At 45.9% G+C, this 13,465-nt stretch overlaps 3 protein-coding genes across 3 annotated transcripts; 2 read left to right on the forward strand and 1 right to left on the reverse strand.

Annotated features, from left to right (window-relative positions):
- The first annotated feature begins 20 nt into the window (after nucleotides 1–20).
- Nucleotides 21–3,234, forward strand: LOC128762485 (zinc finger protein 664-like). The gene is made up of 2 exons (XM_053870791.1): nucleotides 21–347; nucleotides 1,461–3,234. Exons 1-2 carry the CDS (start codon nucleotides 296–298, stop codon nucleotides 2,549–2,551), a joined length of 1,143 nt encoding a protein of 380 aa, XP_053726766.1. The 5' UTR covers nucleotides 21–295; the 3' UTR covers nucleotides 2,552–3,234.
- Nucleotides 3,235–4,709: 1,475 nt separating this feature from the next.
- LOC128762509 (gastrula zinc finger protein XlCGF17.1-like) lies at nucleotides 4,710–7,498 on the forward strand. Its single transcript, XM_053870818.1, has 2 exons — nucleotides 4,710–4,852; nucleotides 6,219–7,498. The coding sequence occupies exons 1-2, from the start codon at nucleotides 4,810–4,812 to the stop codon at nucleotides 7,115–7,117; spliced, it is 942 nt and encodes a 313-aa protein (XP_053726793.1). The 5' UTR covers nucleotides 4,710–4,809; the 3' UTR covers nucleotides 7,118–7,498.
- A 957-nt stretch (nucleotides 7,499–8,455) lies between these two features.
- On the reverse strand, nucleotides 8,456–13,020 carry LOC128762498 (gastrula zinc finger protein XlCGF8.2DB-like). Its single transcript, XM_053870806.1, has 2 exons — nucleotides 12,341–13,020; nucleotides 8,456–11,047 (listed from the first exon to the last, which is right to left on the reverse strand). The coding sequence occupies exons 1-2, from the start codon at nucleotides 12,429–12,431 to the stop codon at nucleotides 10,107–10,109; spliced, it is 1,032 nt and encodes a 343-aa protein (XP_053726781.1). The 5' UTR covers nucleotides 12,432–13,020; the 3' UTR covers nucleotides 8,456–10,106.
- Nucleotides 13,021–13,465: the final 445 nt, after the last annotated feature.

Genomic DNA, 13,465 nt, shown 5'->3' on the forward strand with positions numbered 1-13,465 from the left:
CTCCTCTCCCCCTGGCTGCGTCCCTGATACTTTTCTTAAATTACTAAATATATTCGACGCATGAACATAAGTGGAATGAGTCTTCCTCTGGTGTATGTTAAATATCGTCGGCCTAAAGCAGGTCTACGACTGATCCGACTGCTCGTTACTGTGGAGACACGCTTTTACTTTGAAATGTTGTGTTTTCCGCTCAGCAGCTCTGTACTCATGGAAGCGAGGGGCTGTTGAACGTCGACGCGAACCCACCATTTTGTTCCTCCGCACCTGTTAGTGAGGCCTCTGGCCGTGGATTAAAATGTCCCGAAGTCAGAGTTCGGCAGGATCACTCACTCGAGTTCTGCAAACAGGTAAACACGCGACTGCGCAGTCACATGATCCGCAAAACCATCTGTTTCCGCGAACATGTTGTTTACCTGTTTACCTCGCTGTTGAGTTTTGAGTCAGCCAGGACGGTGTTTGAGGTCTAGGAGATACCCTTGTTGACTAACTAATCACAGACCTCTTACTGAACTGCGGTGACCCAGAAAAATCTTTACGACGTCATGACACACAACCCCGGGAGTGAAAACTAAAATACCGACGCAGAACATTACGAGCGAGACCAGGCGGTCAATACAGCGGGTGGGACGAAACACAAAGTCACGAAAAGTTTCTGACCGTAATAACAATTCACTTTTCAACGTCACACCAGGATCGCTGAAATATACGTGACTGAAAACTGAGGTCAGAGCACGTGTCCGCTGCGTAGCCAAAACATCCAGCAGTGCTCTTGGTTCTGCCTTTCAGCTGAGTAATGATCAACGAGTGAGGATAAAACAAAAGCTCTAGCTCTGTTAGCTTCAATGTTTGTTTGGACTGAGGCCCGGGCCACACGCAGAGTGTCAGTACTGAGCTTCCACTAACAGAAACACATTTTGGTTTCCTTAAATCTAAACAATCCCCCTTGATATTTCCGAAAGGCTTTTGATGCATTTCATGAAGTGGATCTCGACTGAGACTTGAATTAGGACCACACAAAAATTCACCTTTGCAAACTAAACACATGCTTTAAATTGACTTCACAGTAATTGTAGTCATTTAATTATATCTGAAGAAACGTTTGCCATAATCACAGCAATGTTTATGATTGGATGAATCAGTCTCATCCATGTTCTCCACAACACTATGCTTCATTATGTGTGTGTGAAGCAGGTTCAGCTGTATGGTGCGACCAGATAGAAATGTGTGTTGTTGACGTGAAGGCTGTTGACACTGGTCTTTGTCTCCTTATCAAGATGCAGCCCATGAGTCATTCTCTGAGGACACTTTTCTGTGTCATGCTGAGACATTTAAAAGGGCAACAAATGATCATTGAGTACATAAAAAAACTTTTGGATTTGACCAGATCATAACCGTGTTCAGGGGGACTTCAAAGGTGACTGTATGCTCTTCAACTTGTCCAACATTTGTCATCTCTGCAGACGTCCAGGAGCCACTGGTGAAAGTAGAGCTGCTGGAATGGAGCTCCAGTCTGGATGAGGAGGAACCAGAAACCTCAAATATTAAAGAGGAAGACGAGGATGAAGATGTTACCAAGTTTCCGGTCATCATTGTCCAGGTGAAGAGTGAAGACGAGGAAGAGAAACCTGTGCTCTCTGAACTCCACCAAAGAGAGGAGGAGCCTCCAATGAGCAGCTCGACTCAGTGCATGAAAACAGAAGGAGACAACAGTGGAGGACCAGAACCAACTAGCTGCTTGAATTCAGACCAACACTCTGACCTACAGAGCTCATTGTCTTCTGGCTCTGACACCGATGACAGTGAAGACTGGAGGGAGACTGGCAGCACTCAGTCAGGTTCAAGCTCTAAAGCGGGAGGGAAGAATGGCAAGACTCTGAGCTGCCCTGGGTGTGCCAAGACGTGTTCGTCCAAGGCTGGACTGAGCCTTCATAGGAAAACATGTGCAGCGAAAAAACTGGCCTTTTTGCTTCCCAAGGAAAATCTGGAGGGAAATGTGAGACTAGAAAAGCCCTACAGCTGCTCTAAATGTGAGAAATATTTCATTAGCATGGGAAAGCTGAACAGACACCTGAGGATTCACACCGCAAAGAAGCAGTTTAGTTGCTCCGATTGCGGCAGGACGTTTTATCAAAAATCCCATCTGAATGTTCATCTAAGACTGCACACTGGCGAGAAACCATTCAGTTGCACAGAGTGCGATAAATGTTTCAACTTGCGAGGTGACTGGGTGAGACACATGAGAATCCACACCGGAGAGAAACCATTCTCTTGCTACGAATGTGGACAAAGGTTCAATCAGATCGGCAATCTTAAGAGCCACATGAGAATCCATGCAGGAGAGAAGCCGTTCCCATGCTCAGATTGTGACAAGCGCTTTCATCGGAGGGGACAGTTGAAGATGCACATGAGAATTCACACCAAAGAGAGACCGTGCAGTTGCTCGGAGTGTGGTAAAACTTTTTATTGCAATGGTGATGTGAATAGACACAAGAAGATTCACATTAAAGAGAAACCAGGTGCCAACACTGATGCGGCGCATGGGAAGGCATGACAGCCCACACTGAAACTGAGGACCTGCCTGTCACAGGAAGAATGGCAGGATGAGGTGATTGAATTGATTGAAGGAATGAGTAGGAGGAGGGGTCCCCTTCATATGTTTTGTATTCCACTTAGGTGACCTGCAGTGGTCTGCTTGTGTTGCTACCTCATTGTTGGTCACTTGAGATGTAGGTTTCAGTGACTTGGAATAAACATGTTTTTTTTAGTGAGTTTTTTCCTCACTATGCTTGTGTGCAGCAAGGATGCTTTTTTCACTAGGCTCCAGATGCTTTTGATTTGAAAGATCTGGTCAGCAAACATGCTTCCTCTAATTGAATAAGCACGTTGTCACTGGTCCTCCATTTTGCATTTTATTTTCTTGAGAAGGCTGTCCCTCCGCGCGGTCCGCCCATCTGTCCTGCAGGTGTGGGTCCTTAAGCGGATAGAGACGTCTGAATGTCAGGAGTCTGAAAGATCCTTTCACTCCATGTAAACATGCCCATGTTTTGTTATGCGATAAACACTGCCGTGGGTTTGAATACACCTGAAGAGTCACACACAACTGTTTTCTTAGGTGGTGAATTGGAACATTCATATGAGGGAGAAACCATTTGCATGCAGCGTTTTAGTCACCAAAGATCTTCCCAAGACTGAGTTCAATCATTGTAAGACAGAAGCTGTGCAAAATAAACTGTATAACACCAGTGGTATTGTGTTTGCTGTTGCAGTCATGACTCATTCAGTGTGAGATGTAAAGAAGAGCAGAGCAGATCTCTGTCAGGAACACAATCAGATAATTGAACTTTTAATTTCTGATTTTACTCGGTTTTCATTTGTTGAGTGAAACCAATGGTTTGAGGAATGTGGCCTCTGCGGCTGAATTTGTCTCTTTAATATGACCATTATTTATGGCGCCTTGTTTGTCTGTTCTCAAGACACAAAATACTGCCTCAGGTGATTTGTGATAAGATTTTATCTTCAGTGTAGTTTAGATAGTATGGAATGGCATTGCACGCTGTAATCCATCCAGCTTTCCTTGACACCAAGTTGGCTTGAATTCTTAAGATCCACTGCTCTTGGATGTCCTGTGTGTCGAAACAAAACCAGTAAAGGAAGGACTTCCACCAGGAAGTGCCGAGTCGAGAACAGGGACGGGAAAGAAGGGAAAAGCAAGCAGTGAAGGGCGATCAACCATAGGAGCAGATATTCCTCTTCTGTCCTCTCTCTGTCTCTGCACTCCACAAACATCCGCCCTCTGTACTTTTGTCTCCAATCTCCTGTCCCTCTGATGGTCTCACCTCTGATGTCCTTTCTCCCAATGACAAGATACTAGATCTCCGCCTCTGACTCCTGGGTCTCTAAAGATGGCAGTGACTCCACTGACCTTATAATGTCACAGTGGTCTCCACCCTGCTGCACTGCTGCACCATCTCTCTTCATCTCTGACCATCACTCTGATGATCAACCCCACTGCGCCCCCCCTCTTCTCTTCTCCTTCATTCAACGTGCCAGCTTCTCCTATCAGTCTGCCATCACCATAGCAACGAGAGGAGCTGATCATTAATGCAGTGGCCTTTGATCCTTCCATTTATGAAGAGAGTCTAGACAGTGGAAAGACTCTTTATTAGGGTTACACAAAATTCAGTCTCTAACACTCTTAACAACTTCAAATCACCATCAGATGATGCAGAACAGTCTGAGACAAACACTAGTCATTGAGCCAATGATGCTTTGCTCACACAAATGAAGCTGTGAAACTGGCACAACTATTGACATTTTACTGACAAACTTGATTATTATTGTATTTATTTTTGATGTGAATATTAACATTTAAGTTAAAGTTATATTAATTAACGTGAATAAAAACGGTGTCTCTTTTTAGGCTTTGTAAACACAGATCTGCTCTCAATATTCCTCGTTACCATGAAACTCTGGAGCCGTCTTTTTGTTTCCCCATTGAACCCGGAAAGTCGAGGATATTTCCCGCAACGAAGATGAACCCCTGACGGCAGCAGTACAATGGATCTCCACATCCAACTTAAATAGCAAGATAGTCGGAGATGAAAGGTTCTGACAATAAAATTCCAAACGGTCCTGAACGTCGTTGACAGAAGGAAGCGGAACTACATTTTCAGTCGCGACGCGGTCGGAAAGCAAATGTGTAACACCAGCGGAAGTGGATGGACAAAGACGGCCAGTGAATTGTACGTTCGACCTGAGTCACAAATATCGTGATCAGAGCAGTTGGGCAGTGGTTGTGGCGCACGGCAGATGGACGGGCCGAGCGAGGTGCTGGGTGTGGTCCGGAAAGCAGGTGGGAGAGCTTCGTCACTCATCTAGTTTGATATCATCCGATCTGATGGACTTCAAAGTGTCAATCCCAGCTACACGGGGCAACAAACAAAGCGTGTAACCAGGTGTTTGAACTCACCGTCTAACGTCCGTTCATTTTCCATCGCTACTCGTTGTTTTAAATGCATCAAGTCGATAAAGTCTGCAATGAAAAGCGAGCATCGGGGTAATGGGAGAGACGAGTCTTCGGTTTCCACGAGGAGAGGAAGATATCATTCATTTGGTGGCTTTAGTACAAAGAGTCAGCGAAGAGCAGTTAAAGCATTTGAACATTAAGACTGTCTGTTTTTAAATGAAGGTGAATGTTTGTTGTCATGTCTGGGGACTCATGACTCAGTTTATAAAGTGTAAACAGTGGTGGACTGAACTTTACGTAGAGCCTCGCACCCTGGACCAGGTTACTGCAACTAACGCTGTTCTCTCTGATTCTGCATCTTATAATGCTTAATGACTATCCATGACCTCATCTATGAAGCCTAATAAATACGTTATGTCTCGTGAATGTAGTAACAACAAATGACAGATGGGACCTTTTATATAAAGTGTAACCAAACATTAAAATTTGTGATGCTAGTGATGCTGAAAACTGAGCAATTCAGAAGCTCTTTTAGACAAAAAACACTGCAGCACATGCCGAATGTTTTTGGTTAAATCTTCGCTGAATTGCTCATAAATCAGCCTTTTTTTTTGGACAAGAGTCATTTTACCGTATATATATTATTCAATGACATCTTTTATTTTTTATTGTTCAGAGTGAATTGTGTGAATGGGTTACGAGCCACATTTTTGGGGATATTGTCTCTGGTGGTTTGTTGTGTTATCCATGACGTGACGCTTCAGAGTCATTTATGAGTCCAGATGAGAAGCCTCTGTGTGAGAGAACGGCTGTGTGGCCCAGCTCAGTCCTGGGTTCCCACTTCACATTGTCTTCTTCTCGGTGCCATTCCTTGCCTCGGAGTCATGAGTGCATTGAGTCCGTTTGTTGCTCCACCCATCCTTAATAATAGTTATTTTGGTTGTTTCGGTAAATGCATGGTGGGGCAACCATTTATTTAGAACAATATTCGGGCATGCTGCTGAAGCCTGTTCATCTTGTCTGCCGTGTGAATTTTATTGCATTGTAAAGTGAGATGACATGAGGGACGTACGTATCAAACCTCCATATAAATAAGGAATAAATGATTGTGTAATGATGGTGTCCATCGGAAACCTATTGTGCCACGTTGATCAGAACTGGTGGTCAGTAGGTTTCTTTCATAAAAGTAGGCAACATGTCAGATTAGTTTACAAGTCATTCAGTTGTTTCTACTGTGCTTGTGTCCCTGCAGATGTGAGTGAAGGGGTGGTTCAGTCTGAGGACCAGGAGTGGCACTCCAACCCAGACCGGAAGGAAGCAGAATCTTCCCTCTCTGCAGGAAAAGACGCCACCAAATTTCCCTTTGCTGTAAATGTGAAGACAGAGTATGATGAAGATGAAGTTATGTTCTCTCAGCCTCTCCACCTGGAGCCTCCAACCAGCAGCTCAACTCAAAACATGAAAATGGAAGGTGATGGTGACGAGTGCGAAGGACCAGATGCAGGCACCTCCTTAGGCCCAGGTCTGTGCGTTGACCAGCAGAGGTCTCCTTCAGTGGAATATCATATTGATGACAATGGCAACTGGTGGGATGCCAGTGAGTCACAGTCCCATTCATCCTCTGTTCATACGGAGACAGAAGATTCTGAAGGCAAATCACTAATCTGCTGTGACTGTGGGAGAAGATGTTCCTCCAAGGCTGGACTCACTCTGCACAAGTCTACCTGCACTGGGGAATCGTTATCCTGTTTGTTTTGTGGGAAATGGTTCACTCAAAGAGGGAATCTTGAGATTCACACTAGAATTCACACTGGAGAGAAACCATTCAGCTGCCCAGACTGTGGTCAGTGTTTCAACCGCAGTGATCATCTGAAGGATCACATGAGAATTCACACGGGAGAAAAACCATTCAGCTGCTCAGAATGCGGCCAGAGCTTTCATCAGAGTGGAAACCTGAAGGCTCACATGAGGATACACACAGGAGAAAAACCCTTTGGCTGTTCAGAATGCGGAAAAGCCTTTAACCGGAGACAGCATCTCACAGCGCACACAAGGATTCATACGGGAGAGAAACCGTTTTGCTGCTCGGAGTGCGGTAAATGTTTTACAGAGAGTGGAGATCTGAAGAAGCACGTGCGACGGCGCCATTGAGTCAAGCATGCCAAATTTGTGGCCGAGAAATTGTAATGCTTCACACTTACAACAGTTATCTTGTCTACGGTAGTTTGAACCTGAACTGTTGACTCAGAAGTTCAGTCTTCACACTCAGCAGAACGCTAAACAATGGACTGAGTGTAAAAATCATGTTTCTCTTCCAGCCGTTTTGTTGTATTCATGAATTTATGAGTCTTGTTTCTTCTGAATTTCGTATGTTCAAAAACTCGTCTGTCATTTGTAACATTTAATTAAATCAGATGGAATTACATGCTTTGCCGTGAAGGGTGTTGTTCGGTGTCCAACCCTTGTAATTGCTGATATGTCGAGGAACAGTTATTCCTTAATGCCTGTCGCCTGATGATACAAACATTATCATTATATTTTTCTATTTATTGTATGTGGTCGGATTTTTTTCTGGGAGGAAGCTAATAACCTCATTAAACGTGATAATTAAAAGGAAGTAATTTAATCAATCTCTTATTCTGAAGTTTGCTCCTCCATGACAAATGATCTTTACAGATTGACAGGCTTTAAAACTGATAGACATGTTTGGAAAGGACTGTGTTGACAGTGAACAGAGAGGACCAGAAGAACAGTCACCTCAGTATTAATGTTACTGAACGTTACAACTAGGACAAATGAAAACTTGGTAAACTTCCTATGACTTGTCTGTGTTACGTGACCATTATCCCAGTGATGCGACGCCAAATGGAGGCAGGCCGGCTGGTTTGTGGAGTTCAGGAGGCGCAGAGAAGACATGAAGGTCAGAGGAGGAGTCAGGTGACAGTGGGAGGTGAAGACCCTGGGGTTCGATCGCTAGTCTTCCAGGTCATACTGGAGAAATCTCTTTGACCTCCAGTTCAAGACATGACAAGTGTCTATCAGCAGTCATTCCATCCTCAACGATGGGTGGGCGACACCTGACCCCGCCTTTCTGATCGGCTCCTCCTGCATTCTTCTGCATTGAAAAGACCCATTTCTGCCTCCATTTCCTGTCAGGTTCTGTAGAAGTCTCAATCATGGGGAGGCTTCAGAGGGCCTCGCTGGGTCAGTCTCGAGTACATCACATGCGAGCACACAACCACTCACACATCAATGAACAGTTTAGCCATCAATAAAAACGTATGCGCCTGACGCTGTGAGAGGTGAGGGTTAGGTCATCGTCCACACGGATGGAACCCAGACGGACTCCGACCCAAGTGAAGCTCGAATGTGCTTCGGAGTCGTTCGCTCTCTTGGCAGCATCCAGTAGTGGAGACAGTTACAGGTATGTGTGAAGAATGTTCAGAGCAGCTGCGGTCTGGGGTACTCAGTGGCTGACTCCTACCTGTGGACAGTCACTGCGGTCTTTTCTTGACATGCTGGGTGCCAAAGCAGTGTGAAAACACGCAGCCCAGTTTCAGCCATTACTGGCTCTGAGTCCACAGTTCCAAAAAGAATAAAATCACGTTCTCATGTATATTACAGTAAAGTATATTTCGGTAAGAAAACACAGACTTAACACAGCAGATGATAAGAGAGCTAATTATGGGATGTCAATATTTCCTTTAATCACTTTCTTCAAGACATGTTTGACATGTACTGTAAATAATATCAAATACTATCATGCTCAGTGTACATCAGTGAACAGACCCGTCAGGTTTGCACCTGAGATCTAGCTTCAAGTCTTGTTTGAAAAAAACAAAACAAAACAAAACATGTTATGTTTTTTGGCAGGCATAAATGAATTCAAAATCAGTTCAGCACCTCACTGGCCTGATATGGGGCGTTGTGCTCTACACACAAAAATGTGACTCATGAAAGGACGGACACCGACATCTTAGCACATTGGACTCCATCAGCTCTGATCCCACACTCAGGGTTCTTCCTTCAGGGGCCACAGTGTCGACGGAGAGCCGTCCGATGGACCACAAGACCAAAAAGAATCAGAGTGAAACTTGAATTTGGAATTCTGAAATAGGGCAGTGTGATATTATATAAAGGATTAAATAAATTCTCTATTTGACATAGATCTTCTTGAGATTCTCCATGTAAATCATATGTATTAGAGGATCTAGGAGAATATCTATGGGCAAAACCACATGAATTAAAGGCACCTTCTTTCAAGGTAGTAAAATATATATATATCTTTCAGTCAGTTATATCTGAGGGACAAACATGAGTGGTCAGATCAGAATCACCCGTCAGAAGATTGTTTTTCTCTATAAATCCAGATAAAGGGTCCCGGGCCACACATTGCTCTAGTCTGTTCTATACACTCACACTATGTATCACTGGCATCTCTGGAGGAGAAACTGTCCAGACGCAACTCGGCTCATCACACTCTGACTAGGTGGGGCCGGTTCTAATTGGGTCGAGTCTCACTTGATGCTCTCTAAGGTATAGATGGCACATTTATTAGTCACCTTGAAAAGGGAACTTAGAAATGCATGAAAAACATTCATATTCTGTCCCAGAAGACGATGAGAGTGGGTACAGGCTCCACTCAAGTCTGGATCAAGGTCAGCTCTGAGGAAGTCTGATGTGTCAGACATCCGTACGCCCACAAGCATATACGCCCAGAGTCTCTGATGGACGACTGAGCTCTCGTTCCTCCCATACTGACTGGTCCTCCTTTCCGAAGATGAGGTGGGTGAGGATGGAGACCACTGGAGCCTTGCTCAGCTTCACTCACCTTGAAGGCACAACAGAAGGACAGAAACTCTGACTCCTCCACACGAACACAGCCATGACTGCGGGAACATGAGACTTGAACTGAGTCCCATCTTTTTAATAAAAATCCTCTGACACGGAAGGGAACCATCGACCCAGGTGTGGCCGGGAGAACAACTTCTCAAATCTCCCTGGTGTCTGTTCGGACCTATGGCCTGTAATCTCTCTAATGCATTTCAAAACGGGATTGGAATTTTAGGGAGTCACTTTTCATTGCCACAAAAGTCTCAGCGACCAGTCTGGAGTACAGGTTTGGCCCAAAAGCATCTGACTACTGAGCCGCCGAGACGCTCTCTGACGTGTGGATTCTCTTGTGCCGGTTCAGGTTGCCAATACAAGTGAAGCATTTCCCACACTCTAAGCAGAGAACCTTCTCGCCTGTGTGCTGCCGCGTGTGGATCTTCAGGTGGTCCCTCGTTGTGAAACTCTTCCCGCACTGTGGACAGCAGAAGGGTTTCTCTCCCGTGTGAATGCGAATATGCCTCTTCAGATGGCCAGACGAGGTGAACCACTTCCCACAGGCGAAGCAGCAGAAGGGCTTATCTCCCGTGTGTATGATCATGTGAGCTTTCAGATTCTCCCGGCGGTTGAAGCTCTTCCCACACTCAGAGCAGGAAAACGGTTTCTCTGCCGTGTGGATCCTCAAGTGAGTCTTCAGGTTCCGTTTCAGACTAAAATATTTACCACACTCTGTGCAGCCGTAGGGTTTTTCTCCCGTGTGGATACGCATGTGAGACCTCAAGCTGTCCCTCACTGTGAAACATTTACCACACTCTGAACACAACAGAGACTTCTTCACTGTGCACATGCCTTCGTGCCGAGTCAGACCTTTCTTGGTGGCAAAAATCTTCCTGCATACAGAGCAGGTCAGTGAAGTGTCTGCAGGACCAGCACTCTTCTCACTGACCTCAGGTTTTTCAACAGGATCTGGATCCAAGCTGCTGGCTGCTTCTGATCGCCCACTCTCTCCTCTGACCTTTTGACTGGAGTCGCAGGCTGGAGATAACGGCTCTCTTTGAACATGAGCTTCTTCTTCTCCATTGTTATTGTCACCAGCGTCGCCGATCTTCACAACGACAATATTGAATGGAAGCTCAGCCTCCTCTTCCTCCACTTTAATGTGTATAGTTTCTGGTTCCTGCTGGTCCAGGCTCGGGCTTGAATCCTGCAGCTCATGGCTCAGCTCATCGTCCTCTTCATTCAGCAGCTCATCTGCGGGGACACAAACCCACATGTGACGCAGCTGCTGGAGAACAACATGAAGCTTGATGGGACACAGACATGACAGCGCAGAATCTGGCACCTGGCTGTAAGGGAAACTAGACGCCTGAAAGATGCTCTAGTTTCCCTCTTGTTTTCCGCAGAAACCCATCAGAATGTGACCAAAATCAATTCACTAAAATAAAGTTATAAAAAAACTTACTACTCATACAGCCCTAGGACAAACTGAGGTTAAATCAAGTGCGTGAAACACAAGGTTGGACGAGGCCCTTCACAAAGAGTTTCTTCAGAAACGACTCTGGCTCAGGTGAACAGAGCCGGCGCTGCATCTTCTGCAAGCATCCACATACGTTTGGGTCAGAATACAAACATGTATTTTCTGTCGTGTGGTTGTCCAGCTTTGCTCTAGTTCTGGAAAACAGCTTTCTAAAGTTGCACACCAAGAACTGTTGAACGCTGCACCAGTTTATCACAAGCCAGGGTCACACCCAACAATGGTCCTGACTTAAATCACATCTCCGCTGCAAGGAGGCAGCAGTCTGCAAACCACAGGCAGCACTTCAGCTCAATCTCACCATGAGAATGGGTCTTGAGTTGAGGTGGAGTGTCCGAAGTGCCTATACATGGAAAGGTCTGGTCTTTACAGCGGCCCACCCGAACGCCCCAACACATCCACTGCTGAAGTGAGAACTTGCTTGGTGGCACTCAGGACGTTGCTCATCATCACCAGGAGCCATTACAGGTCTTGGTGAAGAGGAGCCCCTCAAGCTGAGCTGCATGTCAAGTGAAGGCTGGACTCACACTCACAGGGATCAGTAGCAACCAACATAACCGGTCAGAAGTTCAGGGCTGACTAGTAGCCATCAGAAACAGTGCACTCGTGTAGGCATGGCTGGAGGCAGCCCATTGAACTTCAGAGGGGCCGTTATGGAGGTCACCCGGGGTCATCCAGATGTGCCACAAGTCGGAGCATTCTTTCAGTGAAAACACCGATTGTAGCAGATGAAAATAGGTTTTAACGCTGAGCCGTTTGCTTGATTTACAGGAGCAGAAGTCAAAACTAGACGAACAAACGGTCCGGAGCTCGCCGAGGTTACCGCAGGTTCGACCACAACAGACAACGGCCATAGCCCCGGGCCCCTTGCAAGCCGGCACAAACGGAAACCTCGATGTTCAGAACTAAACAACATCAACGATCACAGACATAAGAGCAGGCTATGCATCGGATGGTTTTGTCTGACCTAAAACACAGTTCCATCTTTGATTAAATACGCTGGAACGAACCTCTTTGGTCTGACTGGACCACAGCCTTCCGGGTCGGGCTCGGAACTTCCCTAAGTTCTTCGTCCTTCCCTGGCAGTTGTTCCTCCATCATCGGAATAGAAAGTTGCTGATCAAGAATCTGATCTCGGCTTCGCTGGAGCGTCTTTGTCCATTTACTTCCGCCGGTGTCACACGTTTAGGTTTCGACTGCTACAGCGAGGAGAACATAGTTCCGCACGTTGGTTCCCGCTCCACGGCCTCTTCTCAGAGTCCCACTTCCTCAGTCGCCACCTGCTTCAGCAGCCATTGAGAGAGCACCGTTCGTCACTGAGATTCAACTGACTGCACTCCCGCCGCACATTATATTAGGAGGCGATCAAGTGTCATACACCAGTTGTCCAGGAAGTGTCGCTGTTGGTAACAGCTGAAGAGGGTCCCGTGTAGTTCAGACAAATAACAGAGTCCCTGCCTCTGTTTCATGGTTGCTGGATCACACGCGGACTCGTGTGCACCTTTGGGTTGCTGTGTCCGTCATCATCTCTCACACACATGATCGTATTTCTATCCTTGTTCGGACTTCTCATTGGCACAACCCTTTCCCCAGCCTCTCCACCTAAGCCTAACCATCCAAAACACATGGCCAACCTTAACCAGGACTCTGAACCAAGTTGAAATGATGATCCAGTTGTTCTTAAGGTTAACTAAGCCAAATGTCCTCACAAGAATAAATAAAAATCACACACGCGCACATACACTCATAGGGGAAATGCTGCTGTTTGTATCAACTCCGTTTAGCAGTTCTGCAGAACAGGAGATGAATATGGGATGTCACTGATGGTGCTGCTGACGGTGACACGGAGTCACACACTGCACGGCTTCGTTTTTTTTCCATATTCAGTTCTGAACCAGAGTGAGCACAGGCCGCACACAGATGAAAGTTGGTTCGTTTCAACACTGAAGTCGCTTGGATGTAAAGCCATGCAGGTCAGTCAGACTAACTCAACACACAAGCCTTCAGGTCGAAGAGAAATTCACCAACTTCATCACCGTTGTTGCTTTCCATTGGTTAGCGGTACCAGCGCGCTCCATTACTCTGCCAGTGGACCAGCTGAGAAAACTGTAGGAAGAGTGTTGAAAAATCAGGGG

The sequence above is a fragment of the Synchiropus splendidus genome, chromosome 7 (genome assembly GCF_027744825.2).
Source record: "Synchiropus splendidus isolate RoL2022-P1 chromosome 7, RoL_Sspl_1.0, whole genome shotgun sequence".
Classification (NCBI taxonomy): Eukaryota; Metazoa; Chordata; class Actinopteri; order Syngnathiformes; family Callionymidae; genus Synchiropus; species Synchiropus splendidus.